Source organism: Strongylocentrotus purpuratus, unplaced genomic scaffold, assembly GCF_000002235.5.
Source record: "Strongylocentrotus purpuratus isolate Spur 01 unplaced genomic scaffold, Spur_5.0 spur5_scaffold_1, whole genome shotgun sequence".
Classification (NCBI taxonomy): domain Eukaryota; kingdom Metazoa; phylum Echinodermata; class Echinoidea; order Camarodonta; family Strongylocentrotidae; genus Strongylocentrotus; species Strongylocentrotus purpuratus.
In genome coordinates, this window is record NW_022145594.1 from 50797024 (window position 1) to 50808536 (window position 11513).

At 36.1% G+C, this 11513-nt stretch overlaps 1 protein-coding gene across 1 annotated transcript; it reads left to right on the forward strand.

The window, feature by feature from the left end:
- The first annotated feature begins 6454 nt into the window (after nucleotides 1–6454).
- Nucleotides 6455–10330, forward strand: LOC115921436. Its single transcript, XM_030978921.1, has 5 exons — nucleotides 6455–6464; nucleotides 7193–7954; nucleotides 8242–8305; nucleotides 8935–9224; nucleotides 9659–10330. Exons 1-5 carry the CDS (start codon nucleotides 6455–6457, stop codon nucleotides 10237–10239), a joined length of 1707 nt encoding a protein of 568 aa, XP_030834781.1. The 3' UTR covers nucleotides 10240–10330.
- The last annotated feature ends 1183 nt before the right edge of the window (nucleotides 10331–11513 follow it).

Below are 11513 nucleotides of genomic sequence, written 5' to 3' on the forward strand. Positions count from 1 at the left end.
CACAATGTTTTAGGAATACAGGGTTAGCAAGGTAGGCTGGGGCGTGCATGAGACATGGCGAGATAAGAATGTGATTGTCAGTGTCCGGTACGGACTAGACAAGTATTACCTTTATTAACAGGATCATCCATCATATACTGATGTGTCAATTTACTAATATGACCGCTCCTCTAGATCTTAACATTATAGAGCTAGATCTAGTTAGACCTAACTTAGGCCTAGATCTAGTTAGATCTAAGTTAGGCCTAGATCTAGTTAGATCTAACTTAGATGTAGAACTTATATCTATCTATACTCTATATTGTAAGTTCCAGTGCCATGCAGTGCACTCAGGTTATTCAGTGCAATATCATTTATGTAATCTGAATGAAATGAATAAATGAATTTGATCATCACAATGTGTTAGGTTAAACAATAGGATACTCTATGTCAATTCATTGCCATGTGCTTTACATTTTACTGCCATGTGCTATACATTTGTAGCACATGTAACTCTGTATCATTCTAAACAGATATGGATACCAAAATTATACTTCAACTTTCTAAGTAATAATTAAAAGTTTGAAATGAAACTCACCTCATAGTAGATATGAACTGCATCTTGTTGGTAAAAAAGTTGGTTAGCACTAGAGTTTCATCTAATGTGCTTGATGTGAAGACAATTATAGACCCTGTGGTACAAAATGTCTCCCTCTCTGTTTAGCAATACAACTGAGGGTAAAAATGTTTCCCTCATATAATGCAATAATATAAGTGATCTAGGACAAACTCCTATATTTCCCCTGCAATTTTCTTTGGTGTTTGTGTTTGCGTGTGTGTGTGTGTGTGTGTGTGTGTGTGCGTGTGGGTGTGTGTACTTTATGCATAGGAAGTATTTTTGTAATGAAAAGTTTGTTTGTACTGATATGTATTTCAAAGGTGCTATTCTATTCAAGACATTTGATTATATTCATAACGTATAGAAATATACATACAATGAGATAAAATTGGAAATGGTGGCCATTTTGGATTTGGCCGGGAAGGGCTTAAATGGTTTGACTGCTACTTATGTGCTTCAAAATGTATTAATAAGTATTTTTTTAAGTTCCTTATGCTGAAAAACATATGTTTAGACATTTAAATTTCGTTTTAGGGTTATCTAGTTGCAAATTTACAGGAAAAATGAGGAAATGGCAACAGTTTTGGGCGCCATTTTGTATTTCGGGAAGGGCCCAAGTGGTTTTAAAGCTAATTTTTTTCTTTTAAATTTATCAATAAGTACTTTATTGAGTTCCTTATGCTAAAAAACATATATTTAGACATTTAAATTTTGTATTTGGGTTATCTAGTTATGAAGCTATAAGAAATTCAGGAAATGGCGGCCATTTTGGACGCCATCTTGGATTGCGGAAAACGCTCAAGGAGGATACACGAGGACTTTTAGTATGTTATTCTAGACATATTCCTGGAGCTATCCTGAAAAAATCAGCTTGTTACCAAAAATTTCCAGGTTTAAGCCTATTTTGACCTAATGCTCTTGGCCTAGTAGCTGGAAGTTCAGGTTCTCCATAAGTCGTATGACATCTTGACTTGAGGCATGTCGTAGTAGAAACGAGAGCTTTACACTTGTTACATAAAACTTTTTCCTTCCTGGCGTAATGAAGTGCTCGATTTAGAGCTGTAGGATTCAAACGAAGATTGTCGAAACGTGATTGCCATTGAAAACAATACATGTAGCTCGCTTTTTGCTTCACACACTGTAGCACATCTATGAAGTAAAGGATACTTATCTGAAAACAGATCGTGGTAGGTCTCCTTGTAATCACAAACAAAATCATGAATTAGGGGTAGCTGGAAATTCAGGTTCTCCATAAGTCGTATGACATCTTGACTTGAGGCATGTCGTAGTAGAAACGAGAGCGTTACACTTGTTACATAAAACTTTTTCCTTCCTGGCGTAATGAAGTGCTCGATTAGAGCTGTAGAGTTCAAACGAAGATTGTCGAAACGTGATTTCCATTGAAAACAATACATGTAGCTCGCTTTTTGCTTCACACACTGTAGCACATCTATGAAGTAAAGGATACTTATCTGAAAACAGATCGTGGTAGGTCTCCTTGTAATCACAAACAAAATCATGAATTAGGGGTAGCTGGAAATTCAGGTTCTCCATAAGTCGTATGACATCTTTACTTGAGGCATGTCGTAGTAGAAACGAGAGCTTTACACTTGTTACATAAAACTTTTTCCTTCCTGGCGTAATGAAGTGCTCGATTAGAGCTGTAGAGTTCAAACGAAGATTGTCGAAACGTGATTTCCATTGAAAACAATACATGTTGTAGCTCTCTTTTTGCTTCACACACTGTAGCACATACTTGTTACATAAAACTTTTTCCTTCCTGGCGTAATGAAGTGCTCGATTTAGAGCTGTAGGATTCAAACGAAGATTGTCGAAACGTGACTCAATATCCCTTCTCCTCCGCTTCCATTCGGGAGCACTTGCCTCTCCATAGGCCGTATGACATCTTGACTAGAGGCATGTGGGAGCCAAATCGAGAGCATTGTCAGATGACACTTGTTGCATACAACTTTTTCCTTCCTGACATATTGATATGCTCCTATTTTGTAATGATTTAGAACTGTAGAACTCATACGAAGATTGTCGAAACTTGACTCAATATCCCCTCTCCTCAGCTTCCATACACGCATACTCACACGCACACACACACATACACACACACACACATACTACGCCTTGAATGGACAGACATACATCGACAAGATCTACACACCGTGGCATACGAATACAGAATGGACTGACACATAGTATTGCATATTGAACCACACTACGTATTTATTTTTCTCTGTGAATGTTGCTGTTACACCTCTTCAGAAAAAAACCCAATGTCAACTGTGTACACGCAGGTATGGTCTTTGTTGTCTTGATAGGGGTATGTGGTTATGAATGAAAACAGCCTCTGTGGCCATTTGTGAATATAACACATAAACAACAAACAAATAACGATTAAACTTTGAACAATATGTCTGTTCATTTATAAAGCATAATGAATACGTACATACTATGCTTTTTTTACCTCAAAGAAACAGGCATAGTATCCATAGATGGATATTGGCTGGCGGCTCATTAACATACAGATACAAAAAACATAAACAGTATCACTATGATCCATGGAGTAACAATACTGCTTTGTAAGTTTGTGAAGAAATCGGAACCATAACGGCATTGCATCGTTTCAAATTAGGGCATTATCTACTTCTATTTGATCTCAGTCTTATAATAGTAATAGTAATAATAATAATAATAATAATAATGATAATAATAATAATAATAATAATAATAATAATAATAATAATAATAATAATAGTAATACAAATAAAAAATAATACTAATACAAATAATAATGCTAATACTAATAGGTTCCTTTTATCTCGCATTTCAAGACAGGGTAAATTCACACTGCGCTTTACATAAAACAAACTTCTTTAAACATTTCAAAATTATGTCTTCATGCATCAATCAACATACTTTAAATGAATACAAAACAAAGTGCATCTTAAATAAAACAAAAATAAATAAATAATTAACAATACAGAAAAGATGTAGCTGCTGCAAGCTGAACAACAGACTAATGTATACCAGTCAGTCCTGATAATAGTCATATAGTGGGAGCATGAAGTTGAACAATTCATGATTATACATAATTATATATGTTTGTCTGTCACGAATTATTATGTATACTGTTGTGTCACATTCATTTTCTATTCTGTTTTAGAATTGGCTTTCACCGTGTGAATGCGGCTAACAATAAACACAATTACAATAATGATGAGGATAATTATTATCATCATCATAATTATTATTATTATTAATTAGGTGGTCTGTCGATGACAGATCACCTATTGATTTCGTTAGAATTTTCTTTCTTTATTTCTTTCTTTATTTCTTTATTCTTTATTTTTATTTCTTCCGTACACTTTTTTGTGTACACGTTTACTCGAAATCGACATGGTCAATTTCCTTTGTATTTCTGTCAGTCATCAAGCCCTATGATTTCAAGTCAAATCAACTTTTTCAAGGTCACTAGGTCATTGTGACGTCATCCAGGCGCCATTTTGTAAAAATCAGGTCATTATCGTATCTCAATAATGAGTCATAAAAAATGAACCATATTTGGTATACATCAACTTCAGGTCAAAGGTCAACTAAAAATGTTAACAAATTTCGCGCGCGCACCTCGACGCGCACGTACGCGCGCATCAAAATTTTATAATGCTCCGATTCGTTTAAAATTAATTTTGCATACGTTTCAGGCCATTTTAAGTATTTTTAAAATTTGCGCGCGCGTATCCGCGCGTCCTGGCATTTTGCAACATAGAATCGCCAAATTTTTTCTGTTATCATATTTATTACATTTTTCCAAGCATTTTGATACCTTGTTTACCCTTTTCCGACCAGTAATAACGCAATTAGCGGCTGTCAAAGTTGAACGCACGCGCCGACCTGCGCTATCTGTATCCACCATACATAGGCAAAAACATGCCTATACAAAATTCATTTTAACTCTTCAGAATAGATAGATACCCCCCAATTTCTTTCATATTTAAATAGATTATGAGTTGGAGATATGATTTCATGTCTCATTTGACCCTCAATTAACTCATGACGTCATCATAATGGCCTCCGAACTCTAAATTTCAATTTGCATATTATGACGTCAGCAGATTTTTAGATAATTGATTGTATCTCTGTAAATATTGATTAATTTTCTTTCAAATTTTGATATGTTCTACCTGAGAATATTCTCTACAAATCTAGTCGCCACGATATTTCATTTTGACAATGGTATCATGGCGTATTTTTGCGATTAAAGGAGGCATGTCAATTTTTCACATTTTGCGTGTATTCTCTATAGGACATGACTTTTTCTCAAAACTGGATTCTACATTCTCGTCTTTTGCGAGCAATATCTCCGTCGTTTTATCTTTGTTTACGCTGAGCTTTGAGTATGTTGTAGCTGAGACAATAAGCTATCACAAGTTTGCCCTTTATTTTTCGATCAGATGCCGGGATCATGCTCATATTTCACTTACAAAGTGGGATTTGAGAATTCGATTTTCCGTTTACGTGTAATCTCTATGGGAAGTGTTTTGGTATATCGATAACGCACTTGACTTCCGACCTCGAGGTCCCTGGTTCGAGTCCGGGCGTCTCCAACAATTTGTTCTCTTCACTTTATTTTCTTTTTGACCTTTCACTGTACCATCTCCTTTGAATATTAAAACACGTACAGTCGCAAAAAATGTAATAAACAACCATATTTACTTTATTATTACCCTATTATCACTTGATCCATTACTTTTTGCGTGCAATCCTTATGGGAGATGACTTTTTCTCAAATCTGGATTCTACATTCTTGTCTTTTGCGAGCAATATCGCCGTTATTTCGGCTTGATATTTGTTGATTTTTGAGTATGTTGTAGCTGTGACTATATACTATCTAAATGTTCTCTCATTTTTGTCAGTCTGATGTCATCATGGTCTGTTGATGATAATCATCAACATCATCATGATCATCATCATCATCATCATCGTCATCACCATTACTATCAAGATCATCATCATCAAGATCATCATCATCATGATCATCATCATGATCATCATTGTTTACATGTCTATATAACTTCTCCCTTTCTCAATATAGTAAATATTATAATCTATCATAAGACTTGAAGACAGACCACCTTAATCGTCCTCGTGACGATTTAAATTCTAGTATTATAATTGTTATCATTATTATTATTACTATTATTATCATCATTATGACTTATTAAGTAAGCAAATATCATTCCCCAAAACCTGGGGGGGGGGGGATGATTGTACATGCCATCCCCCCCCCCCACCTTGTGAGGTGGGGGGATGCATCCCCCTCATCCCCCCCCCCTCCGTTGTCTACGCCCCTGAATATCGACATTATGAAGGATTCACGGTCATAAATTACGGCGCTTGAGGGCGCGTGACATCGTTCTGATACCGCAGACCGAAATAAACACATTTTCGGGGCAATGTGGCAAGGAAAATCGGTAACAATTTCTTTTCTTTGACGTGGCCTTCGGTAGATACGGGTTGAGAATCAAATTGTGTGCATAATAACGATTGTGCATTTGAACATTTTCTCATCTTTATCAGCCCGTCTCTTTTCGACTATTACCAACGATGGATCGAGGCAATAAAGAAGTTGACAGGTGAGTTTGCCCATCATCCTTTACGCTAGGTGGGACGATAAACTGAAGACGTATAAAGGTGTTTCTTAAACAATTGTGAATTAATAAACAACCGCACTGTTGATACACACAATACAATCCACCGTATTGATTAAAATAATGGACAAATGAAGAGATGGATAAATGAATAACATTACAAGCCAGATTACCTTCGCGCATGAAACTTTTGAATATGCAGGTTGGTAAGTTTTGTTTACATATTTGAGGATTGATGTTAATTGCAAAGAAATTAAATTGGTAGGTACGAGTATCTAATGACACCTGTTATAGAATGTTTTTTAAACAGTTATGACTAGGATGATAAAAAAATCGAGGAAACAACCATAATTCATGCAATATGACCCTAAAATCAAGTACTTATCTTAGTTTTCTATATTATCCATTATGCATTCAATTTCGATCATGATGATATCGTGAACTCTAACACGCCCTTCGTCAGTTCAATTTGTAAATTAAATACCTTTTCTTTCCTTGTGCATGCATGCTGATACTTTCCTCTCTTTGTGTAGGTCTGTATTATTATATAATAGGTCCATGTGATTACAAATTTTCATTTTCATAGTTGTAAATGTATAATTATCTCCTGACTACGGCTATGTTTACTCCCTTTTCAGGTTCTACTGCAGTCTTTTTACTTCCCCCCCCCCCCCCCCCTCTCTCTCTCTCCATATATCCTTCTCTCACTTGCCAGTTCTATCTACAACCCTAGAAACGTTTAATGGCAATATTTGAAAGCACAGATGTGAATGAAAAATGAACAGATTCGATCCTTACTCTGGTGTAAAAAATATACCCCCCCCCCCCCTCTAAAAAAAGAGGGATTAGGTGACTAATGTGTGGTACATAGAGGTCATGAGACGATTAAATGACTACTTTCGATTAAACTGTTTTTTTTTGTGTGTGTGGATAGGTCACGTCCCTATATGTGCCATAGTACCTACATGGCAAAGGAAAGACATCGAGGAGGCAAAAGATAAACTAAAAAATCTCGGGATCACTGACATCTATGACCTACCTTCCGTTGGTGGCAATCTCTCAGATGAGAAACGGTTGCTGAGGCTTGATCTCCTCCATGAATGCCTGAAGAAAGGTGACGAAGGGATATCTGCTGACTTAATACAGCTGTATTCTTTACCCAGTTTTGAGCGGTTACGGAACCAATGGACAAAGGATGTCACAGAAACACAGAAGAGGCACGGAGAAGACATAAGAGAAGAAGAAGTAGCAAAGAAGTTACTCCGAGGTAGAATTACAGACTTAGAGCAGGAACTCAACGATTCCCGTGCAAGTCGCGCAAGCATAGTCAGTGAAAAGGGAAGACTACAAGATACCATGAAGGTTGAACAAGAAAGACGTGAACATAGTGAAAGGGCAATGATGGAAAACGAGAAAAGAGCAACACAGATAATGGAGACGTATAAGCAGAGGGAGATGGAATTTGAAAAGAAACTACAATCAAAGGATCTGCGTATCGAAACAATGGCTGAAAATTTACAGGGGACAGAAGAGAAGGCAAGACGTCAGGTTGACCGACTTAAGCGTGAGACCTGGAAGCTGAGAACCAAAATTCAACTAGAAAGTGAGATACGATCAGCAGAGCAGAAGAAGAAAGCAGAGACACATCAATGGAGTTTCATTCGCTGGGTGGGTTCTGGAAAACAAGCTCAGAGTGGTAAGACTTTATTTTCCAATCTCAATTTCATTTAAAAGTTTTTTTTTTAAAATGTATACAATATATTAATCCAATCCAATTTGTTGATTTTTTTTAAAATATGTATAATGTGAAGCTTATCAAATCCAATATGGTCTTTATAGCTCTCTACCCCATTTTTGCTATCTTTTTAAAGTTTGAAATTACTTAGAATACCGATACAGTGAACGATAGAGAACATTCCAAATTTGTAACTTAAATTCAATTTCTTCCTCCTCATTCACACTGACTTCATTCCTTCATGACAGGCACATCATCAACTGAGGCTAATTCAACCGGAGGACTGGGAAGGAGTGATACAATGCAAGCAGGGTGAGATGAAATATCTTTATTCTTTACATGGCAAGTTGACAATAAGCGCATTATTTCTCTTATAGTGACAACACTACTACGGAATATACTTTGGTGTTTAAAATGAGTGGTGTTTAGATTGTCAATAACAGTGCTAAAAGACAGTACGGCAGCACTTATGTTCTATGAATCCAAAATCATGTTTAGAAATGTCGTGACCACCTGTGATTATGTTAAAGCAGAAGTGAATAAAAGATTGAAACTCGATATTAAACAAAGAAATGACAATCTTAGCTACATTCCAGTCTACAATGATTTGAGTTGAAAGTGAAATAGTTTAATGAATTTAAATAAAATTTGTTAATTCGAGCATGTCGAGCATGGTCTCTTAATGGGATCGCTGTATATTTGTGTCATTCAACTGCTATAGGTTGACTTTAACAATGAAAACGTTCTGTAATGAAACAAGTAGAAGATGATACTCTTGATTGGAGTTATAATTTAACATAATCCTCTATAGTCTCATTACGGGAAGAACTCATTTTGACTTTTTTTTCTTCACCTAAGTAAATATTATTTTGTATTAATTTACCTACGTTCTTTGACCGCCCCCATATTTGTCTTTGTTACCATTCTCGGGACCATTCTAGAGAGGAGCCCCCAGATGATGAGTTTGCAGGCATATTACAGCAGATAGCTGACGACCTTTACGATGAAGCCAAGATCGACAGCCTTGGTGGTCAGCTGGGAATCCTACATGGTGATATACAGAGAGCGCTCATGACCAATGTGAAGTTCAACCGTGTTACCAGTGATGGAACTCGTCATATGCTGAAACAATGGAGAGAAGGTGTGTCCAGGGAAGATGAACGGATTGAGCTCAGGAAGGCACTGCAAGCTGCCAAGTTGGTCAACCTTGCAGACCTGTATCTCAGCGAAGGTAACGTATATTTTTATTAAGAACAATTGTAGTTTCGTAATCGAGGACCCCATTCAACACTTCAGCAACATGCTGTTCTATTCGGTATACAATACGGCCCATGTGTTTGAAGTCAGATTGACGGTATTTTCTGAAGCAGATTCGATTTCCACATTATTTTTACACTGTTGATATAAATACTAAGGTGACGTAATGCAGAGAGGAGATACTTAAAAAGAGCTTAGGTACAACTTTCATTTAGCATTTTCCTCACGAATAAAAAACCAAACAGATACTTCAAGTTCAAGTTCAAGTTCTCATCTACTACTTGGTGAACATAAAAATAAAAGAAATTTGAAATTCACTGTGATAAGTTCTACACAATCATAACAAATCAATTCGATGTGTTTTGAGAAATAAACCAATTACCTGTTTTCTTTCTTACTGTCGGTTAGGTGTAGTAGAAGAACAGATCGATGCTGAATATGATAAAGAAGGCGTCAATGATCAACAGCTCTCTACTAGAGATAAGGCCTCTCTAGAAGAGGACCAGACCAAAGGACAGACCGACACCCAGGTACTTCAGGACGCTACATCAAGCAATGACCACACTCCTCGAGATGGGCATACGGGAAACATGGCTTCCAAAACCCAGGAGGACTTGACAGATAGAAGTAGGAGTCAACATCCCGACAAATCACCGGAGAGCAGTAGACAGAATTTGGATGCATCTGAAGTGACTTCTGAAGACGTGTTCTCTGCAGAAGTTCACGCTGGTGATTATATGACCGATGTAAGTAGCATTCAACCTGCTGACCAATCGTCCATACATGAAATGCAAGACTTACCTGAAGATATGTCTGAGATAGCCCCTCTGGTATCTTTTGGTGGAAAACCCGACGAGGAATCCACCATCTTGGAAGAAGAAGATCTGATTTCTCAACTCGTTCTTATTGATCCATTCCCGGAGAAAATAATGCTCCTTTTCCTCCTAAAGATAATAATGGATGTTCCCCAGAGAGTACTCAGTTTATAAATCACCAGAGAATCTTCATCAAGCCAAGTGTACTAACACAAATCTCCTTTGTTCATATTATATTATAAAACAACATCCAAGGAACTAACACTTCAACAGGCTCTACTTCAAGTTACTTCTTCTTTTCTCGTGCTTTTTCCATTATATTTGTCGTTTCATTGCATAGTTTTTGTGATATAATTATTCTTGTATTATGTTTTGCATGAGAAATAAAATCATTTGAATTATTATTATTATAGATATAACCTTCATTATCACTACCCGAACCATATTGTGTATATTGCAATGTTAAAACTTGTATCCAAACACTGCATACATAGTTTCAACTATGCTTTTTTTAATAATATGACAAGAATTGCCTGCAGAGCGTGATTTTTCTCAAAGAGTAGATTTTGATTTCTCTTTTGGTAAGTTACATGATATAGAACTTCTATTAGTGTTAGCAATTATAACAATAGACACTTATTACAGCCGGAGCAAAGTTTATGTATTTTTAAACTTTAATCTCTCCAAAAAATATTAGTTATGGTCAATCAATTTATGATGTTCGAATTTCACATTTCATTTTATTGCTTAAAAAATAATTCGAAGCAGAAGAATCGAACTATTTCAATTAAACAAGTTGCAAAACTCATTTTTATTTTTGTACCTACCGCAAGTTTGAGTAGATAGAAGTTAATTAATATATGAAACAATAACGAAAAACATGAATGAATAATGAATATTAAAGTGATGAACAAACAGATGTACAAAATATAAACTTTGAATGTATAATACCCAACAAACTGTACATAAGTGTCATGAATTGAATTGTCATTGCTTCACATTCAAAAAGGTTATTTCATTTATTTATTTATTTATTTCTTTCATTAAAATGCTTTAATTCATTAAAAAAAACAATCACAGCCCGAGAGCTGAATTGCATTTTTTTTTATTTATTTTTTTTACAAAGTATACATCAGTGACAAAGTAAAATTACACGTAATACATATGCGTATAAACATTATGGTAGTGACATTGCAATTCATTTTGTACATATAATATATAAATGCCTCTACGACACCTGCTCCGGCTACAATTACTCCGCGGCAAATCAGTACATTATTCAAACTCCCAATCCCAACCCCGGTCAGGAAACCTTCACCGCAACCAACGCCAAGACCAAGCACAAACCCAGCCCCAAAACAAACAACAAATTCAACCCCAACCCCACATCCCTGATGAAATAAAGCCTGGAGCAACCACCGCCGGAGCATTTGTCGTGTCGCCATCAT

Coding starts and splice junctions, on each gene's coding strand:
- LOC115921436 (XM_030978921.1), top strand. Junction 7,955..8,241: donor TGGAAAACAAGCTCAGAGTG/GTAAGACTTTAT, acceptor CCTTCATGACAG/GCACATCATCAACTGAGGCT. Junction 8,306..8,934: donor AGTGATACAATGCAAGCAGG/GTGAGATGAAAT, acceptor GGACCATTCTAG/AGAGGAGCCCCCAGATGATG.